Raw genomic sequence first — 23,834 nt, 5'->3', positions numbered from 1 at the left:
TAAAAATTACATAATTAAAATACTAAAAATTAAAAATTATATAATTAAACAGCTAAAAAATAAAAATTACCCCCGTGGATGACTATTCATCCGGCTCTACCCCTAATGTTCTTTGGAGAACCCGTATCATCGCCACATGCGATCGAAGTTGCTCGTGGGTCATAGTTGACCTATTGGCCAAATTGAGTTGGGCCAAAATCCCCCACAACGAGTTGGTGGGGGGTTGAGGTGGCACATAGGGAGCGGGAGCGGGAGCGGGGGCGGATGGAGTCGCGGCGCGACGACGGTTGGCCGCCGCCTTCTTCCTTCCTTGCGGACAGCGTTGGGAACTGCTCGGGCCGGCGTCGGGGCTACCCAAGTTAGCTCCAGCAAGTTGGCTAGCCACATCCTTGGAGCCGTCGTTGGATAGGGATACCGACCTCGACCGTTTGGAGGAGCAGCTAGAGGAGGATGATACGCCTCCCCTATACTTCGGATGCGCCCGCGTCTCCTGCCAAATGTTGAGGTACTTGGACGGCTTGTAGTTCATGGATTGGTAGGTTGCCAAGGCGGAACTGATGATGTCAAGCTCGCTCTGGCCGCTCCCCGCCGACCGCTCTTCCTGAAGGTAATACCCCTGGAACTTTTGGATTTCTTCGTTGGCTCTGTATATGGCATTGCACACCATACTCTCATTGCGCTCGATTGTTCCAGTCGGCCGGTTTTGATTGTACCGGCGACAGATGCGCCATCAATAATGGTCACCGGGTGGGTTCGTGCCAACCTTCGGATCTTCGGAGATTGACAAGTACGCTTTGAATAATTGCTCCATCTCCCCCGGAGTGTACGGGGTCCGGACACCACGAGTAGGAAGAGGAGGAGTTTGAGAGAGTTCGCTCCCTCCCGCTCTAGGTACGGGTGGTTCGGGTGTCCACCCGTATTTCCCTTCGGGGGCATCTTGGTCGTCGATCGGGTAAGGCCGATAGCCATCCGGAACATGCGAACCTTGGGTTTGAGGAGGGGCCGAATATTCCGTTTCCGGACTAGGAAATGGTTGTGAACCGAACCAATTGGGGTTCCAACCGTGGGAGTCGGATGGGTGTCGCCGGAGCCGGACATTTTTTTGTTGTGAGTGAAAGAAAGATTGAGAATTGTAAGAAAAGAAATGAGAGAATTTAGATGAGAATTGTGTAGTGTAGTGTGTATTTTTTGGTGTGGAAGTGGAGGTATTTATAGATAAAAATGTGTATTATTGGGCAAAAAATTGAAAAATAAATTAAAAGTGGGTAGAAAACGGATAAAATTTTTTGGGAAGTGGGAAAATATTTTTTTTATTTTTAATCTGATTTTTTAATTAAAATCTGATTTTTTAAAAAAAACAAATTGCCAACGGCATTGCCGTTGGCCAATCACAGGCTGAAACGTATGCTGCTCGCTGACACAGACGTGCTCAATGCATCGAGAAACGTCGTGCCAGCGGCAAGAGCGCAGCGGCGAGCAGTGGTTGCCACGCTGCTGGCACGGAAGGACGGCAGATTTCAACCGCTGTGGATGCTCTTAACACATTGACATTATACATGAATATTAACTCATTGCTTATATTGACATTTTACATGTATTATATTGACATATTTTATATACTATGTTGACATTTGTTGCTGTACGAAAAAATTGAAAATTTTTGAACTTTTTTTCAAATTTTGACATCGGAACATATGCAAGTGAGATCTCGTTGGAATCCTTATGAAATTATCTTTAATTTGATATATGTTGTGCGAAAATATAATTTAAATCGAGAAAGCTATATGCATTTTAAAGTTATGAGATATTTTTCAAAAAGTTAGTTATAACTAATTTGTTGTAAATTGAAATTGATATCCTTATTGACATTTTTTGTTGAGCGTATTGACATTACGAGGCTGATGATCTAGGTGGCACGCCCGTATTTTCTAAAGATAGAAAACACGCTAATTGCGACTAGGGGAGGATTAAAGAAGCGGGAAAGAAAGGGGAAAAAGGCACAACTCGACCATAGCTCAAAAAAATGAGAATAACTCGAATACAATCAGAGTACCATTTCGACAATCAACAACTCAAAAGGATATTATCTCAACAATACATGAGCTCAAAACAAACAACATTCAGCGGAAGCATTTCGAGAGTAGAATTATGCTATGTATGAAGACACAACATATTCTGAACATTTGATAGACATTCTTCACTTTTATGCTCAACACCCACCGAGCTCGTTACCGCTCAACCTACACATTTTTAAAACATATGCAGGGTTGAGTACTTGATGCACTCAGTGGACTCATGCCGAAAACATTTTATAAAAATAAATTTAGCATGCCATCATTGAGTGACCTCGGGGTTTTAACTTTGAAATGCCCGAGACACCAAAATCATTTCCATCGTAAAATCCGTAACTGCGTAGTCATTTTCCCATAGATGTCTACCATATCTGAATCATTGATGACAAGGAATTTGGCCACATTCCAGGTCACTAGACCGGCCGACCCAAAAGACAGCTCACGATCCCCATTGGTGTACACTAGCCTGAGTAGGGACTCACTCCCTAGTTAGACCCGAATTCGATTATCCATAGATGGCAAAAGCCACATCAGATAGGTTCCATAGATAGAACAAAACACGGCATGACAAATATTCACTTCATTTTTCATATAAGAAATAGTTAGGACATAATCCTTATTTAAAAAGAAAGCTCACATCAAACGTTTAACTCCTCAAACACTTTCTTGTTCCAACTGCAACAACGTGCACAAGTTTACCCTTTTTGAAATAACATGATGTGCACAATTAAACCTTGCAAAATAAATAAATTTAACAATGCATGCATCTTAAGTGTGTAAAATAAATAAATTTAACAATGCATGCATCTTAAGTGTGTGCTCAAATTAACCTTCGTTCTCATTTAATAAAACAGATTCATCAATTAAACACATAACCCAAGAGTCCCCAACATACTAAAACTCTGGGTTCTCACTAAGAATAGGCCAAAGTTTGTAAAATTCCAAAACACATAAATTCCAAATATGTAATGAACTAGATCAGTCCAAAAGTATTTGATCGATCCAATTAAACAAACTAAAGAAAGAAAAAGAATCACTAACTTCTAAGGCCATCCACAACGCTGTCTCTATACCGTCTCTTAACTACTATTTGAGCACTATTTGAGGGCCCCACTGTCCTTTTTTTCTCCATCTCTTAACTAAGAGACGGAACCTGCAACGCTCCGTCTCTTAACCGTCTCTATACCGTCTCTTAATTACTATTCATTCAATTTAATTTATAAATTTTTTTAAAACCCAATTCAATTTAAACAAACACACTTTATTAAAATTAAAACAACATTACAACTTAACATTAAAAAAACGAAGACATAATTAAAATTCTAAAAAAATAAAAAAGACATAATTTAATCTTCTCCGCCAAAATTTTCCCAAATGTGCTCAATTAGATCCTCTTGGAGTTGGGTGTGGGCGCTAGAGTCGCGTTTCCTTGCCCGAATAGCCAACCGTTCTTGTATAGATGGATGCGCTCCACTTCGCGGCGGACTACTTGCGGTTGAGCTTCCGGGGGATTTGGGGTCGAACCAATTTCCGGCATCGGGTCCTTCGTCTCGGACAATCATGTTGTGCAAGATTATGCACGTATACATGATGTCGACCATGCTCTCCATGAACCACGAACGAGCCGGGGCTTTGATGATGTTGAAGCGCGCTTGGAGAACCCCGAACGCCCTCTCCACATCCTTGCGCGCAGCCTCCTGCTTCTGCGCAAAAAGAGCCTGCTTTGGGTTCGCTGGCCTGCCGCACGTCTTCACGAAGGTCGGCCACTTCGGGTAGATGCCGTCGGTGAGATAGTACCCCATTTTATACCGCCGGTTGTTGGCGACGAAGTTGATGGCCGGCGCTTTACCATCCAAAACTTCGGTAAAGAGGTCGGACTGTTGGAGCACGTTTACGTCGTTGTTCGAGCCAGGGACCCTGAAGTACGCGTGCCAGATCCAAAGTCGGTAGTCGGCAACGGCCTCGAGTACAACGGTTGGGTGGGTGCCTTTGTGGCCGCTCGTGTAGGAACCCCTCCAAGCCACCGGGCAATTCTTCCATTGCCAGTGCATGCAATCGACACTGCCAAGCATCCCGGGGAATCCGTGCACTTGTTCGTGCAGGTTGAGGAGGAACTGACAATCCTCCATGGTTGGCCTCCGGAGAAATTCGTCACTGAAGGCTGCCAGGACGCCTCTGCAGAAGTTGAGCAAGCACAAGCGCCCAGTGCTGTCTCCGATGTGCAGGTATTCGTCGAATATGTCGGCCGTTTGTCCAGTCGCAAGCTGCCGGATGGCTGCAGTACATTTCTGCAGCGTCGTGTGGCTGGGACGACCGACCGCGTCGAACCCTTCTCGGAAGAACTCCTCCCTGGCCGCCAAAGTATTCGCTATGTGGAGAAATAGCGGTTTCCGCATGCGGAAACGGCGACGGAAATAGGTATCTCCCCAAATCGGGTTATCGCAGAAGTAGTCGCGTACTAACCGTGCGGCGGCTTCCTCCCGGTTCCGATTGATGTACTTCCGGGAGCGTCGTGGGGGTGGTGCGGCTTCCTCCGCCTCTCGTCGTCGATCTTCTTCGAGTGATTGTTCCATTAATTGACGCATTTGCTCAAAAGGATCCATTTGTTTGAGTTGATTGAAGATGGAAATTGGAGTGATATAGAGGATTTGAGAGGAATAGATGTGTGTTTGTGTTTGAAATGAGTATGAAATAGAATTATTTATAGAGTAAAAAAATTAAAAATTTTAAAAAATGAAAATAAAAATTTAACGGTAATATTACCGTTTGAAAAAAAAAATTAATTAAAAATCAATTTTTTTTAAAAAAACGAATTATTGCGTCATCAGTGACGACGCCCACTCGCGGGCCAGCGAGTGGGCGTCACGCACGCATGGGGACGTGCCACGTGTCCCTGGCGCGTGACGAGCCATCTCGTCTCGTGTCTCGCCGAGACGAGCTACGCGACGAGACGGGCGCGAGATAGAGACGAGATGGGCGCTGCAATGCGTCTCGCGGGGGTCTCGTCTCTCCGAGACGAGACGCGAGCCCGGCGCGAGACGCGTTGTGGATGGTCTAATACTCCCAAACACCACACGTATATACTCCCTGCCCAACACATATCTATATACTAGCTAGTACGTTACCAATTCCTCACTGATCTTGAAAAGACAAGCAAAACTAAAAGTATATACTCCCTCAATACTACTTTATTTAAAGTATATACTCCCTCGACACACGTACACTTAGACACACTAAAAGTTAAAAGAAATAAACAAATAAACTATTACTCCTATTCCCTACTCTTCCTACACGTACACAGCCATTCCACTCCTATTTCCTCTCTCTCTATCATCTTCTACAATTCACAAAACAGAAACAATCTCAACTCCCATCTCTTTTTCCAAAACTTTTGTATTATCATTCTCAAAACTCTCTCTCTCTGTGACAAAGACTTACATCTCTCTCTCTAGTTCTCAAATTGGGAAAACAAAGTCAGGCAGCTCCATCTCTCTCATTCTGCTGTCTCTGTTCACACACCGCAGTTGTCACTCTCACGCCGGGCATCCGTCGGCATCAGCATCTCCGTCGCCGGCGCCTCAGTCGAGTGGCGCCGCCTCTCCCGACAGATCCGTCCCTCTCCCCTTTTTCCCACTCAAAACTAATCTTTTATTTATTTCACAGTTTTATTAAATTTCAGAGTTGATTAACGAATTGGCAAACTATACTATTCAAAGAGGGCCAAAGCACTTCATCGGGAAATTAAAGATTAGAGCTTGAACATTGAAAAGGTCTCTCAAAAGATTTCAAAGTGCTGTATTAATTTCATGTGAGTGAACTAACATGAATATGAAAAATGCCATGGAGAAAGAAACGTGGGACTTGAGTATACCTCTAATTTGATGGATCAAAATTTGTGGAACAACAATTCTGGAAACTCACGGCTGCCCTACTCCTTTTGCTTCCTCAAAATTTAGAGGAAAGGTAAAATTGTAGAACGGTTTGGATATATATATATATTCACATGTAAATTGTAGATTTGAAACTGATATGGACTAGTTGAGATATATATAAGCTACACCTTTGGAGATGGCAATTGACAAAATTGAAAATATATCCCTCTTTTTCAGGATTATGGAGAGATTTGAGGTTTTCGTGGATTTGAAGAGTGGCAGATATCTGTTGGACCAAATAGAAAAAAATTAAGAGGACTGATTTTGAGCTCAAAGGGGCATTCAACTAAATAAAAGAATTGGGCTAGCAAAAAGAATTAATTCTTAGGCCCATATGTAAATTCCTTTTCCATCGTCGAAATTACATGTCTCATTCTTTGATCTTCCATTCGCATCTTTTTCATTGGTCGTAAGTCGAGTCCTTCAAGCGTATAAAGAACTTGGGTTTTTAAAAAAAATTTGGTTATACAAATGACGTCTTTAAGAACAAATAAAAAAAGTAGGAAAAGTCGGGGTGTTACACTAGACCCTTGATTTGAATATCTAATGACTATTATTTAATTGTAGTTAATAATTAAGTATTGAGTTAGCAATATAACACACCCATTGGTTGCAATTACAATTAATAATAATAATAGTAATAACAACAATTCTTTTTATGTTTTAATAAGGTGGTAAGCCATGATTATTTGCATCTTTTAAGTAAAAAACATGGTCAGGAACAGTAGATACAGAGATTAATAACAGATTATAAAGCATGTTACTGAATGTGTTATTACCTATGATTCTTGTGCACCACCTTATTTTTCATGGCAGCTAAATTCTTGACCTCTCGGCTGCACAACGAAAGAAGTATCACAAGGATGAGAACTCTAAGATTTCTTGATAAAATACTAGAAATAAACGCTTTTTTATATAAATGTTCAACTAATTCTATCCAATCCAGACAGCAAATGTGTGGTGGAAAAAATGAAGAAACAAGTTATATGGAAACGACATCAATTAATAAGTAGTAGAAAACTACGTCACCAATAACACAAGTCACCTGTTAATGAACTCGAGCTTTGACTTCTTCATAATGCTGCTTTTTGTGTTGTAGATATTGCTTGCAGTCTAACCTAAGGATGTTAAACAAAATACTTACTTTACATAATGGTCCAAAAATCTAAAAACATCTTATTAGTCAAGCCAAGGGGAAAGAAGTACGGGTACCTCCCCAAAAGCTTGGTTTCTTGCTAGAAGGTGGAACTTTTGAGCACAGCTGCACTTGTCTGGTTCTTTTTTCTGCAAGGTAATCAGTAAAATGTTGGTACTGCTGAGAAATTCTTAAGAAGCAATGAGCACCACTATCTCACATCTATAGATAAGATTCCCCAACAAAAATGATTACAAGCATAACTGGGATTCTGGCAAGAGAGTTTTATGATTAAATTGCAATTGTGAAAGAGAAAACAAAGGAGCTAATATCCTATGAGAGTTATAGAACTATGCCTTTTGAAGTAACCTATTTACAGAAGTAACCTTATATAAAACCCATATTAATTACTAGCACGTTCTTTTTCTGGACAACAATGGAGGTAACTGAAGCAGTGGGATGTCATAAATATCTCATCTCAGTATTTAAGAACGGAGATAGAAAAAGGTACTGACTTGCATCTTCTTCATGATATCGCTGCTTTATGCGATCAAGAGATTTTTGTGTAGCCTCTTCCCTCTCTTTTAGTTTAGCCTATTTTATGAGATCGCAGATGTAAACATAACACAACCAAAGGCAAAGGTTGCAATGTTGCATTAGTTATTTATTAAAATGGAGTAAATTGAGTATGTCATACAATTGTTTCCATTTGAAGGTTACTTTTCTCTGCTTCATCTTCTCAACGACAGTATCGAAGCTATCCTCACCAAAACTGTCCTTGAAAAATCTTTTCCACAACTTATCGGTGACTGGGCTAAGATCTCTATCCTTTAAGACCAAGAATCAGTAGATCACAAGTTAAATTTAGAGGACCAGAAGAAATATGCATCAAATAGCAAATTGATGAACAAAATATCTTACTGATGTGCTATTCTTAATGTGCATCAGCTGATCAAGTGTACAGTGGCATAAAATGCGCTCTAAGAGATGGTGGTCAGTTTCTCCAACATCTCCTAGATACCTAACATTGTCTATGGCCAAATGAACACACAAGTCGACCAATGATGGGGCTTTTCGCATCATTATGAAAGCTTCTTTCACGTTGCAAGTTGCAACTCTGCAAGACTACAATTTCTCAAGATAAACAAATGGAAAAAAAATGAGATTGTTATAACAAAACTCTACCAATAGCTTATCTACTAGTATTTCTCATCAGTTCGGGATAAAACTGATACAGTGCAAATAGAGTTGAAAATGTTGAAATTTGACAAAAATTTTCCCACATCGGTGGGCATTAGGAAGTTGGGGGGAGTGGCTGCCTATAAAAGGGGCACTCCCCCCTCATTTGTAATGTACCTCAAATATTGTATTCTCTTCTCCGTCTAAATATAAGCGGGCTATGTAGAGGGTACTCGGAGACGTAGGCAATTTGGCCGAACTCCGTTATCAAAGTTTCGGGTGTGTTCTTTCTTTATTATTTATTTTGTTCCGCATTTATTTATGGGTTTATTTTCTGTTGGGATATTGTATTCAATATTATTTGTGGGTTTGGTAGTAGTGTTTTGTACGGTTCTTTTGAGTGTTTTTATATTGTGATAAATACATTGACTGATAAATTCTGTTAGGAATCTGGTATTTAAGAGGGACAGTGTCCCCGCCAGTCTTTCCAAAGAATTTATTTGGAGAAGTAATTTTATCGAGTAGACCCCATTGGTTTAACTCTGAAATTACTGAATCGGTTCATTTCACTATTTGAGAGAAAATTACCCGGTTTTCTCAACAAGTGGTATCAGAGCCAAAGGTTCGTCCTTGGTTCTGTTTGTTTGTAATATTGAATACTTTATTTTGAGTCTGTAATGGCGGGTAATGATCAAGAAAACAAGGCTAGTTCTTCGTCATCGTGGTCGAGGTTTCCACTGTCAAATATGAAATTGACGGTGGAGATATTTGACGGTACTGGCCATTTTGGTATGTGGCAGGGGGAGGTTCTAGACTCTCTTTTTCAACAAGGTCTTGACATTGCCATTGAAGAAAAAAAACCAGAAGATATAGATGATAAAGATTGGAGTATCATAAATCGGTTAGCTTGCGGAACAATTCGGTCGTGTCTGTCCAGGGAGCAGAAGTATGCTGTCAAGAATGAGACTTTTGCACATAGATTATGGAAGACACTGGAGGACAATTTCTGAAGAAGAGTGGTCAGAATAAGCTCCTTATGAAGAAAAGGTTGTTCCGATTTGAATACCGATCAGGTACCACTATTAATGAACACATTACTTTGTTTAACCAATTAGTAGCAGACCTGCTAAATTTAGATGTGAAATTTGAGGATGAGGATCTGGCATTGATGTTGTTGTCGTCTCTACCTGATGAATTTGAACATCTGGAGACCACATTACTCCACGGTAAAGAGAATGTGTCTTTAAATACTGTATGTTCTGCTTTGTATAGTCATGAATTGCGAAAGGCAGATAAAATGAAAGCCAAAGCAGTTACAGATGAAGCATTAGTGGCAAGAGGTCGTCAACAAGGCCGATCAAAGGAGAGAAGAGGAAGGTCCAAATCGAAAAAGCGAGCTGCCAAAGATGAGTGTGCTTTATGTTATGAGAAAGGACATTGGAAGAAAGACTGTCCAAAGTTGAAGAAGAAAGAAAAGGCTTCGCAAGATGCAAATGTTGCTGAATGCAAAAATGATGCGGAGTTAGATTGTTCTTTGACGGTTTCACCTTCAACATCGCATCCAGGCGAGTGGATATTGGATTCAGGTTGCACCTATCATATGTGTCCCATCAGGGAGTGGTTCTTTGATTTCGAAGAACTCAATGGCGGACTTGTTTACATGGGGAATGACAGTCCATGTAAGACAGCCGGGATAGGCTCAATCAAGCTACGGAATCAGGATGGATCCACCAGAATTTTGAAGGATGTGCGGTACGTGCCCCAGTTGAAGAAGAATCTCATCTCATTGGGGGTCCTAGAATCTAAAGGCCTAGTTGTGATGATGCGAGATGGAATTCTTAAAGCAACTTCAGGAGCATTGGTGATGTTGAAAGGTGTGAGGAAGAACAATTTGTATTACTACCAAGGTAGTACAGTTGTTGGGACAGTAGCAACTGCAACTTCGAGTAATAAGAAGGATGCAGAGGCGACGAAGCTTTGGCATTTGCGATTGGGACATGCTGGTGAGAGATCATTGCAAATTCTCGCCAAGCAAGGATTATTGAAAGGTACGAAGTCTTGCAAATTAGAGTTTTGCGAGCATTGTGTTCTGGGAAAACAGCGAATAGTGAAATTTGGCACTGCAATCCATAATACGAAGGGAATTCTGGATTACATGCACTCAGATGTGTGGGGACCTGCCAAGACTCCGTCACTTGGAGGTAGACACTATTTTGTCACTTTTGTTGATGATTTTTCCAGGAGAGTTTAGGTGTACACTATGAAGAGCAAAAATGAAGTCCTTGGGATTTTTCTGAAATGAAAAGCTCAAGTTGAAAATCAGATGGGGAGGAAGATCAAGGTTCTCCGATCTGACAACGGTGGAGAATACAAGAGTGATCCTTTCCAAGATGTATGCCAGGAGTGTGGCATAGTTCGGCACTTCACAGTGAGAAATACACCACAACAGAATGGAGTGTCAGAGCGTATGAATCGAACACTAGTGGAGAAAGTTCGTTGTATGTTGTCTAATGCTGGGCTAGACAGAAAATTTTGGGCTGAGGCCATCACATACGCTCAACACATTGTCAATCGTTTGCCATGTTCTGCCATTGATGGCAAGACTCCTTTAGAGGTATGGTCCGGTAAACCTGCAACTGATTATGATTCTTTGCGTATCTTTGGTTCTATTGCATATTATCATGTGACTGAGTCAAAATTGGATCCACGAGCAAAGAAGGCTTTGTTTATGGGTTTCAGTGCTGGTGTTAAAGGATATCGGTTATGGTGTTTGGAGTCTAAGAAGACGATTGTAAGTAGGGATGTTACCTTTGATGAATCTTCCATGTTGAATAAGGTAAATCCAAATAGTAGTGATACTTCGCAGCAGGTGGAGTATACACCGAAGCAGGTGGAGTTCGAAGAAGCAGTTGTGATCCCAACTACGAACACCACAAATGACTCTCCTAAGGAATAAGAATAGTCAGATGATGAAGAGGTTCCACCCCAAGAACCTTCGCAGCAATCAGAGCCAATTGTAGTCAGGCGAACGAGGCGGGAAAATAAGAAACCTGCTCGATTTGCAGATATGGTAGCATATGCGCTTCCAGTTGTTGATGATGTTCCATGTATCTTTTCGAAAGCTATTGAAAGTTCAGAAAGCGATGGTTGGAAAGGTGCTTTGGAAGAAGAGATGCAATCTCTTCAGAAGAACAAGACGTGGAAGCTGATGCCATTGCCGAAAGGCAGGAAGACAATTGGATGTAAATGGGTTTTTGCAAAGAAAGAGAGATTTCCTAACAAAGATGATGTTCGCTACAAAGCAAGATTGGTAGCTAAAGGCTACGCCCAGAAGGAGAGAATTGATTACAATGAGGTATTTTCTTATGTTGTTAAACATTCCTCCATTAGAATTTTGTTGGCTTTGGTAGCGCAGTTGAATTTGGAGCTAGCTCAACTTGATGTGAAGACCGCGTTTTTACACGGTGATCTGAAGGAGGAAATCTATATGACCCAACCGGAGGGATTCAAGGTTGCTGGTAAAGAAAGTTGGGTTTGCAAGTTGAACAAATCGTTGTACGGATTGAAGCAGTCTTCAAGACAGTGGTACAAACGGTTTGACAAGTTTATGAAGGATCAGATATACACAAGAAGCAAATACAACCACTGTGTATATTTGCGCAGACTTCAAGATGGTTCCTACATCTACCTACTCTTATACGTTGATGATATGCTGATAGCATCAAAGAGCCAAGTTGAAATTGACAGATTGAAGGCTCAGTTGAGTAAAGAGTTCGAGATGAAGGACCGCGAGTCGTCTGTTTGGGTGGAGAAGATTTGTGTTCGGTGGGATTTGAAATTTTATCAAGGTGGAGATTTGTTGAAATTTGACAAAAATTTTGTCCCACATCGGTGAGCATTAGGAAGTTGGGGGGAGTGGCTGCCTATAAAAGGGGCACTCCCCCTCATTTGTAATGTACCTCAAATATTGTATTCTCTTCTCCGTCTAAATATAAGCGGGCTCTGCAGAGGGTGCTCGGAGACGTAGGCAATTTGACCGAACTCCGTTATCAAAGTTTCGGGTGTGTTCTTTCTTTATTATTTATTTTGTTCCGCATTTATTTCTGGGTTTATTTTCTGTTGGGATATTGTATTCAATATTATTTGCAGGTTTGGTAGTGGTGTTTTGTACGGTTCTTTTGAGTGTTTTTATATTGTGATAAATACACCGACGGATAAATTCTGTTAAGAATCTGGTATTTAAGAGGGACAGTGTCCCCGCCGGTCTTTCCAAAGAATTTATTTGGAGAAGTAATTTTATCGAGTAGACCCCATTGGGTTAACTCTGAAATTACTGAATCGGTTCATTTCACTATTTGAGAGAAAATTACCCGGTTTTCTCAACAGAAAAGTCACAAAGTCTAGAACTAAAAGCATTTCAAATTGTCAATCCATTAGCTAAATTTTGTATTCACCAGAAGCCAAGAGCAGCTAGATCACATCAATTTCCCAATAAACACCCAATATATCAACTTCAGATATTTGTATGCAACAGATCACATCAAATCATCAATTACCCAATATTGCCAGTCAAACAAATTTGCAAAGAAGAAGCACAAATCAATTTTCAACAAAAATCGTTCGTAATTATCAAATTCTTATCACCTACAAAAACAAAACAAAACAAAACTAAAAGTAAATTCGAATAAAAGCAAAGAATAAACAAACCAGAGATCAAATTCGTCGAATTATCACCACTGATATACCAATATATCGCACCAATAAGTCAAACGGCTAATTAAATTGAATCAACAATCGGCTGCATAACCAAAATCAGAAAGAAAAGAGGAGGGTGTGGGTTGAGGAGCATACCTAGATGAGATCGGAGCAGGAGAGGAAGGAAATAAAGACGTCAGCACCAACCGATTATGACGATAGCGATAGCGATAGCGATAGCGATAGCAATAGCAATGCGTTCCTCTTGGTATTTTTTATTTTTTCATTTCATTTAGGTCATGGTAAGGCCCAACTATATTCGGATTCTCAAATTTTAGTACTCTATATTTTTGTGTTACTAAGAATTGGAATTTAATTCCTGCCAAACACTATTATTGTTATGATACAGAAGTTGTATTGGATTATAGTTTTTGTTGTTTTGTTTACGTAATTTAACGTTGTACTAGTATAATAGTTTTCATATAGCTTCTAGTGGCCTGAATTTTTCGCTAAAGCATCAACAACATTCTAAACACGAATTTAAAGTACAATACAAACCTATTTATCATATCCATTATAATATTAGTACATAAATTAAAATATTTTTCGCTCTATAAATTGTTTTACTGTATGAAAGACTAGTCTAGAATTGATACATTGATGGTCAACAGCCTTTTGACCAGATTAGTGAGTTAAGTATTATTCTAATGAATCATGTTAACATAAATAATTTAACAATTAAAATTTATAAAGAAAATTGAAATAAAGAAAGAGAAAATGAATCGAAAACCAATTCTCCATGTATTCTTTATTTCCATAGGGATTACGAAGAGGTCGATGTTATCTTGGAAAAGACGAAGTGAAAATTTTGAGAATTCTATTTATAAAGTGGTGAAAAACTCAAGACGTCATTTTCTATTTTATTTTGTATAAATAGGAGAATTGTATTACTAGCTAGATTATAAATAGGAGAATTGTATTACTACTTAATTCTTTAAGAAATAAAATACTACAGTACCTAATTGTTTTTCTCATCAAATTTCCCTCACTTCCTCTCTCACAAAACTAGGGTTTTCGACTGAAACCCTAGAGACTTATCTTCTTCCCGCAACGGTATTCATCAACAAGTTCGTACGATAGAGCTGAATCCCTATCAGTATGTCAACAAGCCCAACTAATTTAATCGATCAATTTATTGTTGGAAAGTGTGAATTCGATATATGTATTTAAAAAAATCATATTGTTGTGCATGCTTAAGCTCAAGACAAAATGTGTGAGAGGAGAAGAAAGACTGCAAATATGCAAGTGACAAAATTCAGGAACTAAATTTGCAGTTCTCCCTCGAAGAAAGACTGGGTTGTGTGGGATATGAAACCAAAAACTAAAAATTGGAGGAACACTAATTACATTAGTACAAAGAGATTAAATGTCAAAATTGATCCTAACACATATAACCAGAATACGAATTTGGTCTCAAACATTCACTTTTTGAAAATCGGGTCCAAACCATCTGAAATCGTTATCGAAGTGGTCCTAAACATTTGAAGTCGTTGTCGAAATGGTCTTTTTTTTATTATTCCGTCTAAAACTAACGGTCAACGCCTAATTATTTATTTTTTAACTTAATTAATATACTAATGCATAATTAAATAAATAAAATTAAATATAAAATTAATAAAATGCTAAGAAATTCCAAATCGACTATTTCTCCCTCTTCTTCCTTCTCTTCCATCTCTCCTTCGTTCTTCTTCTCTCCTCCACAAATCGTCGTCATCGTGTGTTTCTCCGCATTGTTGTTGTCCGAGATCAAAATCGTCGCCATCCACCATGTCCTCCTCTTCTCTCTCTCAATATTCTTTCTCAGCGGTCCAACGTTATTATCTTCGCCGACGCGGTCGCTGTTGCCGAAAGATGGCTTCGTTTCCGTCGCCTTTGCCTGCTCGTTGTCAGTCGAGCAGTATTGTTGCTCCATGACCTCATCATTGCTGCTCTTGCCTCGGTCCAACTCATTGTCATCCTCTCTCCATCTCCCAACTCAACCTTTAATGCTCTCTCTTCTCTCCCTCCTTAATCAATCTTACTCAAATTCATATCTTTCTCTAATCATTTTTTGGAATCTTAATTGTCTGCCGCTGCTCAACAATTCAATCTCTCTCCCCTTTAAATTTCTGCCGCGGTGTTGCCTTACGTGTAGAGATGTTTGTGCTTGATTTTGGCGAGTTAAGGAGATGGAATTTGTGAGAGGTTTTGATTTTTCTCCAAATCCAGATCCATTTGAATTTCTGGCCTTGGAAGTAGTTGGTGATCTCCTCGCCACATTCCATAGTGATATTCATGTGTTTCTCCTTTTCGAGGCTTGTTGATCTTGAGGCGGCAGGTGCTGAGACTGATTTGGGGGTCGAGATAGGCGGCAACGGCGTAGATTTCTGGAGCAGAGGACTCTATTTTGACTTTTTTTTAAAAAAATTGATTTTTTTAATTAAATTATTATGCATCATTATGCTAATTAAGTCAAGAAATCATTAATTGAGTGTTGACCGTCAGAAATTAACGGTTCCGTGAATTTAGGACCACTTCGTTAATGATTTCAAACGTTTTGGACCCAATTTTTAAAAAGTGAATGTTTTAGACCAAATTCGTATTCTGGCTATATGTTTAGGACCAATTTTGACCTTTACTCTAGTATAAATATTGAACACAAATATTTATATATTTTGATAGAATTTTTAACTGTATTAATAGCCTTTAGATAAGCAATGTGTTATTAAAAACATCCACAAAATACCAGAATTTCGTGAAAATTAATTTGAAATTGAGCTTGGTAACTTTATAGTATATTTTTATCACAATGTGAGTTGTGCAAACGTGACCTTTTAATTTCCTCCCATAATAGAAGCTTCTAAAATTTCAAGAGTAAATAAATGGATTCCATTAATTATTTTGAAGTCAAAAGATCCATCTAAAGCTTTGCATGAAGAAGAATGAAACCAAAAAAGAGTTCGACCCAATATTTTAGTTGTGTTAGTAGATCCCAATTTGACAATAGCAGTAACTTATTTTTCCCAACAGCCAAACAAAATTTAAAAACAGAACCAATTATTGTTAAACTTGATTCAGAAATATGGATATTCGTCATTTAAACTAGAATGCATGCGCTGAAGATATACCAGGAGTTTTAAATAGCGAAGAAAACCAACAAAAGAATTTAACTACTGTCTAAAACACAATTAATCTTACCAAATCCTTTGACCATGGGCATGGAGAACGAATATCCCTCGAGAGGTTATGCTACTCACTCATTAACAAGTTTATTCATCAGCTACGAGTGGGGGAATGAACGAATATCCCTCGAGAGTCTGCTCGAAGATGTGCCCTATTTTTAACAACTTCTCCTGCAAAGCGTTTAACAATACAACTTTTGATTTAGTGTTGAACAACCAAAGTTTCAAGGGTGTGACTTCTAGACCTATTTATAAATCATCATGTTACATGAAGGATGTGATTATCAACAAATCCTTTGTGATTTCTGGCAAAGAAGTTTGTTATATAATTCCCGATACCCCAACCCAATTCCAGTTGGTGTCCTTAACTTTTGAATAGCAGTATACAGTTTGAATTCAAAATTCTTGGTAGAAAGTAAAATTTTTGCTGTACCTCATCAAATGCCGCTCCAATCATTTGAATACCGACAGGCATTCCTGCTGACCCTCCATCAAATCCACACGGTAAAACCAACGCAGGCAGACCAGCCAAGTTCACATTAACCTGCATCACATTAAATCACGAAACGACAAACCAATACAAAGGATTTTTTAATTCTTTGACCAATATTTTACAAAATAAATGACGTGGTGTAGAAACTCACAGTCATTATGTCTCCTGCATACATGGCTAACTGGTCATTTTTCTTCTCACCTAGAAAAAACACCAAGTACATTAGTATATTTTATAAGTTCACCAAGTGAAAAGTCATAACAATGGAGTATTAAGAATAAACACACATTATGATAACATTACTACCGTACCAATCTTATAAGCAACAGAGGGAGCAGCAGGAGATATCAGTATATCATTTTTGTCCAAAGCATCCTTGAAGCTATTTCGTATTATTGTCCTAACCTGAAAACACCAGCATATTTATCAATTTTCTTCATATAAAAAAAATTTAGTCCAGAAAAATAAGACCAGCTTACAGTCAAGATTAAATTTCAGTAACAACTGCACCAAATTGCATTTTAGAGCCATAGCTAACCATCTTATTACTAAAAACAGAATTCAGTGTCCAAATAATCCATCATTGAAGCAAATAATACAAATTGACAGTGACAACGGTCAAACCTGCTGAGCACGCTTGTAATATGCATCATAGTACCCAGCAGAAAGAGCATATGTACCCATCAAGATTCTCATTTTAACCTGTAACAATGAAGTATTTGTTGTCAAGTTAAATATAGGAGGGCTTCTCTATTGGCCACAAATATGGAAGGAGAATGCCTGGAGAGAATTTATGCACAAATATTACAAAGTCACACCTCAGAACCAAGACCTTCAGCACGGGAGTCCCCATAGAGAGATTTGAGCTCTTCACCAAAAACTTGGTTTCCGTATCTGCAAACAGAATGTATTGAGTTGATGGGAACTAAAATTACAAGCAGGTTCAATGAAAGAAGATTATCTACTGCAGTCTGAAGTTATTTAAGTCTCCCACATACCCCTCCATCCCCACCCTATACATCCACGACAAGAAGAAACACTGTCACAAAATCACATACCAGTTTTCTCCCTCCGTATGTGTGTGAGGTTGTATATTTCCATACATGACCAGAAAGAAAACATATGCAATACTTGTAGAAGCAGACCAAGGTTACAGTATAACCTGACACCATCATAGCGAGACAAATTTGAAGATGATTCAGACGAAGCAAGAATGTAGTATGCTGGCAATCCAAGCGAAAATGATGGCAACGAAACCTAAATATGCAAAAATGAAATAAAAGTATATGAAGTCTGGCACTTTACTAGCGATAAAGAGAGATTATACCAACATAAAAAAGTGGAAGGAGGAAAAAAATCAAAGAAAAAAACCATACCTCCGATACTGTGCATCCAAGTTCTTCCAGATGAGAAATGGCACTGCGGACTGAAGAGACTACTTCAGAATCAACTCCATTTCCAAGCGTTTCATGAATAACACCAACTCGCAGTCCTTTCAAGGGTTTAGGTTCCAAGTAATCAAGAGGAACAAACTGAGATGCATAGTCTGGGACTTCCTAAAACACAGACAAGATCAAAGTAAGTGCCTAACCTATGGGCTTTCAGTACAATATCTAAACACTCGAATCAGCAGAAGTAAGCTTGACCAAGGTTCCACTAAATTGGATTAGAATATTCTGGAGTGGATGGTATTCTGCACCTCTTTCACTTTAGACACTGAAATATAATCATCAAGTTGCATATAAGCATCAAAGATTTAGGAACATACTTGTTTGCTACTTGTAGCATCGAACTTATCAAAACCCGAAATGGAATTTAGGAGAATTCCAGTATCAGCAACAGATGAGCCAAAGCATCCAATAACATCCAAGGAGGATGCATAAGCAACAAGACCATATCTCGAGACACGCCCATATGTTGGCTTCAGTCCCACAACGCCACAGAAAGATGCTGGTTGTCTGACACTGCCACCAGTATCACTTCCCAGCGCCACCATACATTGTCTAGCAGAAACAGCTGCGGCCGAGCCCCCTGATGAACCTCCTGGTACTCGTGACAAATCCCAGGGATTAGCCGTCACCTAACGAATATGAAGATGCATCACCTGAGTAAACCATATATGGTTACATAATGTGAATTGGATTTATTATCACTTTTAGTTTATCATCTCCACGAACCAAAGTAATGGCATACTATAAATTATATGCTCATGTTATCAAGATACCATCACCACAGTGCCACCTCCTTTAATAAAGCTACAACTGCAATTACCTATAGTGATTGTTCTTGTAGTTCCCCTTTAATTCAATAAGCATAATGAACAATCCTTCTATAATACTCCATTTGGGTTTGCTCAAAATACCTTCGAATAATCACAAGATCTTTGTTTGTAACTCTTTACGTGCGTAGAGGCAAATTCAAGTTTCAACACTAATACATCAGCATATGGCATGTAAATTAATTGCTGATGGCAGCTAACATTTCTTGACGCGGTGATCGATCATCTCGATAATCAAAATACGTGCATTGCAGTAAACGATTATGCAAATCTAGTAGTAACACGATACACACAATTAGCGAAAATTGGAAGAGAAATGCATTGAATTAGTAACTATTTTCCAACAACAAATATCTATCAAACTTAGGAGCGGAAATAAACTAACCTGATATGCAGAGCCTTCCGTCGTACTCCCCATCCCAAACTCATCCAAATTAGTCTTCCCAAAAACAATAGCTCCCATTTCCCTCAGCTTCCTCACCGCCGTGGCGTCGAACGGCGGGCGGTAATTCTCCAGAATACGAGACCCCGCCGTCGACGGCATATCTCGCGTACAAATATTATCCTTAACTCCGACCAAAACCCCTGCCAGGGGGCCGACCTCCTCATTGTTCTTAATTCTGTTATCCAGCTCCTCGGCCTGCTTTAAGACGATGTCGTCAGGGGATACGTAGAGGAAGCTGCTGAGTTGGGGCTCGTGGCGGCGGAGGCGATGCAGAAACGACTTGGCGAGGTCGACGGCGGAGGTCTGGCGGGAGAGTAGGGCTTTGCGGTTGGTGAGGATTTGGGAGGGCGAAGGCGAAGTGGAGGCGGGGGTGAGGATGGGGGAGGTGTGGAGGCATTTGAAGGTTAGGGCGGCGGTGGTGGTGGCGGCGGCGGGGGAGCGGAGGAGGCGAGGGGTTTGGGCTGAGGATAGCATTTTTTGGCGGAGGATTGAGTGAGGATTAGCAGAGCATCCTTAGATGACTGACTGATTTCGTTTTGGTCCTTCATGTTTCACATCATAATGAAATGACCCCAGTAGATCTATTGTTTGTCATTTGTGTCATCTTAGGCCATTCACAATGGGGCGCCCGCACTGCCACGTCAGCATTTTATCCTATTGCACTTCCACCTATAGTGGGCTGCTCTAAGGGGCGCCCTAATCATTTTTCTTTTATTTGAATATTTAAATAACTACAAAAATTGAGAAAAACCTTCATTTCATTTACAAAATTAATACATTACAATACGAATTACAAAAAAATAAGCAAACTCAGCGACGGCGGTTACGGGCCCACACTTCTTCAATCATGTCGTTCATGAGCTGCGCATGGTCTTGTTGGTTGCGCATTGAGGTCTGTCTAGATAGAACCTCATTGAAGCCCGTCGGTAATCATCGAGCCGGGGGCGTGGTCACTGTGCTGGAGGAGCTGAATGCAATTTCGTCATCGGTCCAATGACAATCGAGGTTTAAATAGACAAATTTCAAATTTAAAAAATAAAACAAAAAACAAAAACGCGTTGCATCGTCCGCGCCTCCTACAGTGGACGGACGATGCCCTATCATCCGCGTTTCGTCCGCGAACTAAGCGTCGGGTGCGGACGACGCATCGTCCGTCGTCCGCGGAGCCACAGTGGCTGACGATAGCGCGCCCGATGCATCGGGCGTGCTATCGTCCGCCCCATTGTGGACGGCCTTAGAGCATCTGCATCCGTGCTCTTGCCAAAGAGCACATATGTGGGCTCGGACCCACTTTTATTACTTTTTTACTCCCTGCTCTTTTCCAAGAGCACAACACCCACATTCATGCTCTTCCGCAAGGACATGCTCAAGGGTCTCACCATTCCATTATTTAATTTAAATACTTCAATTACTAAAAACATTTCAACAATATTAAAATGCATTAAAAATATCTGATACCGTTACAAATTACTAAAAAATAAAAAAAATTACATAATTAAAATCCTAAAAATTAAAAATTACATAATTAAATTCATAAAATTAAAAAAAACCACTACTCGTGGCCGAATTTCGCCCAAATGTGTTTGATTAGGTCTTCTTGTAGCTCAATGTGGGTTCTAGTATCACGCATTGTGTGTCTTATTTCGATCCTCTCGCCCACTGTCGTATGCACACCTTTGCGTGGGGGAGACCTCGCGGTTGAGCTTCCGGCTTTATCCTCGTCGTAAAAGTTAGCCGCCCTCGGTCCTTCGTCAGCTATAATCATGTTGTGCAAGATAATACACGTGTACATGATGTCGGCGATATTCTTGACGTACCACAGCCGAGACGGGGCCTTCACAATGTTGAATCGGGCTTGAAGGACCCCAAAAGCTCTTTCGACGTCTTTCCAAGCGGACTCTTGACGCTGCGCAAAAAAAACCAGTCTCGGGTCTTGCGGATTGCTGAACGTCTTCACGAAAGTAGACCACCTTGGGTAGATACCATCGGCGAGATAGTAACCCATGTGGTATGCATTTCCGTTGACGGTGAAGTCGATCGCCGGTGCTACACCATTCAAAACATCATTGAAGAGTTGTGAAGAATAGAGCACGTTCAAGTCGTTGTTGGATCCGGCAACACCGAAATATGCATGTCAAATCTATAGGCGGTAGTCGGCGACCGCTTCAAGGATAAGCATTGGGCCTCCGCCTTTGTGGCCGCTTAAGTATTGCCCCCTCCAAGCAGTCGGGCTTCTTCCACTTCCAATGCATGCAGTCAATGCTGTCAAGCATACCGGGAAAACCGTGGACTGTTTCGTGAAGATGAAGCAGCCGTTGACAATCTTCGGTGGTGGGTGCCCGAAGGAATTCCTTACCAAAAGCAGAACGAATGTCATCGCAGAAATTTTTGAGGCATAAGATTCCAGTTGACTCACCCACATGCAAATACTCGTCGAAGAGGTCAGCCGTTTGCCCAGTAGCAAGTTGTCGGATGACACAAGTACACTTCTGCAACACCGAGAGACTTTGCCAACCGGTTGCGTCTCTACTTGATTGAAAGTATTCAACACGGGCGGACAATGTGTTGACAATACGCATAAACAACCGTTTTGACATGCGAAAATGACGTCGGAAGTAATCTTTCCGAAAATCGCGACTGGTCGGAAATATAGTCGGCAACGAGCCTTTCGTTAGCTCCCTCCCGCTCACGAGGTATGTAGCGGCGAATTGATCTAGTTGGTCGAGGAGGAGGGGTGGGGGTGGTGGTGGCGACATAGGCTTCATAGGCGACACGATATTGTTCATAGTATTCTTGTTCTTCGCGCTCCGCTTCAGCTATGATATCGGTGAAATCCATTTTTAGAGAAGGTTTGAATGAGAGAGGAAGATGTAGATGAGTTGTATGAAAAATGATGAATGAGAGATATTTTGATGTGAAAAATGGATGATGAATGTGTGTATTTATAGATGATTTTGGGGTTTTAAAAAATTATAAAAAAAATCAAAAAAATTCCAAAAAACACGGCTATATTTTTTGGAATATGAAAATATTTTTTTAATTTTTGGTATTATTTTGATTTTAAAAAAAAATCCAACGGATAATCCGTTGGCCAATAGAAACGCGCCACGTCGCCTGCTCAGCGGCACGGACGAGCTCGATGCATCGAGCAGCGCCGTGCCAGCGGCACGGACGCCGTCCGTCCTAGCGAGCACCGCTGCGGATGCTCTTCTCATCATCAAATAAAAGTAAAATGACTAAAATCCATATTCTCTTCTATCCTAATACTAGTATTAGGAGTATAACATTATGAATTAGTCTATTTTTTTATTGTATAAGTGACGGTATTAATACATTTAGCTATTAAAATGATTTTGAGCCAGTTAGTAAGGTAAACATTAGTACATTACTAATTACTAGTACTTGAACATCAGACCAATATTATTTTAATTCTAAACATATAAGTATTTTGTTGACACATGGAATCAATTCTATGTGCTGCTCTTCTTACTTATTCAATTCTAATTTTTCATTTGACTAAGTTCAAAATTAATATCTATATTTGTTTGAAAATACTTTTTGATCATGCACATTAAATTAGATTGTTATTGGTACTATGTTTTTGTCCAAATTTAATGTTTCTATCAAAAAATTAACGATGAACAACATTTTTACCGGATTGTAACTTAGTTGCATTTAAATTAAGGAGGGAACATCTTTTTAGGTCTACAAACTTTGACAAAGTATCATTTTAGGTCCGTGAACTTTGAAAATATCATTTTAGGTTCGTTAACTACAAGTTAATATCATTTGAGATATTTTGAACTTTTTCCGGACGAAAATGCCCTTAAGGCCTTCAAAGGGCAATTTAGACAATTCTTTCGTCACTCATCTTGCGTCAAACACCTAGAGTCCAACAATTTTTTTTACTACTATTTAATTCAATTACCATCCAAATTGAATTTAAATATAATTAAAATTTGCCGTAAAAAAATAGTACTATGTGTTAAATTTTCAATTATTAGATGACCATTTATATAGGGATAGTGAATTGAGACTTGATACTTTATTTTATTTTTTCAATCTAAACTGCATTTTAAGAACTTACTATATGTGATTTGTGAATTATATTTAGTTTATTTGTCTTGAAATTAGATAGCTATTAATTTGGATAGTCATTCGGAGTATTATTTATATGAATTTCAGAATGGAGATCAATTACCATCCAAATTGAATTTAATTATAAAAATTTACCGTTTAAAATTGTTGAACTATAGGTTCAAATTGCCATTTGAAGACCTTAAGGGAATTTTCGTCCAGAAAAGGTTCAAAATACCTCAAATGATATTAACTTGTAATTGACGGACCTAAAATGATATTTTCAAAGTTCACGGGACCTAAAAGA

General features: G+C 39.6%; 2 protein-coding genes across 10 annotated transcripts; both read right to left on the bottom strand.

Annotated features, from left to right (window-relative positions):
- Positions 1-2,013: 2,013 nt before the first annotated feature.
- Positions 2,014-13,581, bottom strand: LOC121803041. 8 transcript variants are annotated; one of them, XR_006050898.1, is made up of 10 exons: positions 13,170-13,559; positions 8,061-8,264; positions 7,837-7,967; positions 7,655-7,733; positions 7,217-7,288; positions 7,050-7,122; positions 6,784-6,840; positions 5,944-6,230; positions 2,710-2,747; positions 2,014-2,240 (listed from the first exon to the last, which is right to left on the bottom strand). XR_006050898.1 is itself a non-coding variant. In XM_042202752.1 (8 exons), exons 4-8 carry the CDS (start codon positions 7,667-7,669, stop codon positions 2,210-2,212), a joined length of 243 nt encoding a protein of 80 aa, XP_042058686.1. In that variant the 5' UTR covers positions 7,670-7,733; positions 7,837-7,967; positions 8,061-8,264; positions 13,170-13,577; the 3' UTR covers positions 2,014-2,209. The 8 variants fall into 8 exon arrangements, 2 of the variants coding, with proteins under 2 accessions (XP_042058686.1, XP_042058685.1); XR_006050897.1 differs by lacking the exon at positions 2,710-2,747 and having other exon boundaries at positions 13,170-13,558; XM_042202752.1 differs by lacking the exons at positions 2,710-2,747; positions 5,944-6,230 and having other exon boundaries at positions 7,050-7,117; positions 13,170-13,577.
- Positions 13,582-16,092: 2,511 nt separating this feature from the next.
- LOC121804850 (glutamyl-tRNA(Gln) amidotransferase subunit A, chloroplastic/mitochondrial-like) lies at positions 16,093-19,962 on the bottom strand. 2 transcript variants are annotated; one of them, XM_042204547.1, is made up of 10 exons: positions 19,391-19,959; positions 18,496-18,807; positions 18,104-18,283; positions 17,890-17,984; positions 17,546-17,621; positions 17,352-17,429; positions 17,039-17,132; positions 16,879-16,928; positions 16,668-16,778; positions 16,093-16,405 (listed from the first exon to the last, which is right to left on the bottom strand). In XM_042204547.1, the coding sequence occupies exons 1-10, from the start codon at positions 19,922-19,924 to the stop codon at positions 16,322-16,324; spliced, it is 1,614 nt and encodes a 537-aa protein (XP_042060481.1). In that variant the 5' UTR covers positions 19,925-19,959; the 3' UTR covers positions 16,093-16,321. The 2 variants fall into 2 exon arrangements, 1 of the variants encoding a protein (XP_042060481.1); XR_006051219.1 differs by lacking the exons at positions 16,093-16,405; positions 16,668-16,778; positions 16,879-16,928 and having other exon boundaries at positions 17,062-17,132; positions 17,786-17,984; positions 19,391-19,962.
- Positions 19,963-23,834: the final 3,872 nt, after the last annotated feature.

The sequence above is a fragment of the Salvia splendens genome, chromosome 5, assembly GCF_004379255.2.
Source record: "Salvia splendens isolate huo1 chromosome 5, SspV2, whole genome shotgun sequence".
Taxonomy (NCBI): Eukaryota; Viridiplantae; Streptophyta; class Magnoliopsida; order Lamiales; family Lamiaceae; genus Salvia; species Salvia splendens.
This window is presented reverse-complemented; position numbering and strand designations above follow the sequence as displayed.

Excerpts from the sequence above, each read along its gene's own strand:
- LOC121803041 (XM_042202751.1), bottom strand. Across the intron at positions 7,118-7,216 it reads GAAACCAAGCTTTTGGGGAG|ACTGCAAGCAATATCTACAA; the intron begins GTACCCGTACTT and ends TCCTTAGGTTAG. Across the intron at positions 6,841-7,049 it reads AAGCTCGAGTTCATTAACAG|CCGAGAGGTCAAGAATTTAG; the intron begins GTGACTTGTGTT and ends TTCGTTGTGCAG.
- LOC121804850 (XM_042204547.1), bottom strand. The coding sequence starts at position 19,924 with ATGCTATCCTCAGCCCAAACCCCTCGCCTCCTCCGCTCCCCCGCCGCC. Across the intron at positions 17,133-17,351 it reads ATTACAAGCGTGCTCAGCAG|GTTAGGACAATAATACGAAA; the intron begins GTTTGACCGTTG and ends TGGTGTTTTCAG. Across the intron at positions 16,929-17,038 it reads CTCTGTTGCTTATAAGATTG|GTGAGAAGAAAAATGACCAG; the intron begins GTACGGTAGTAA and ends TGTTTTTTCTAG.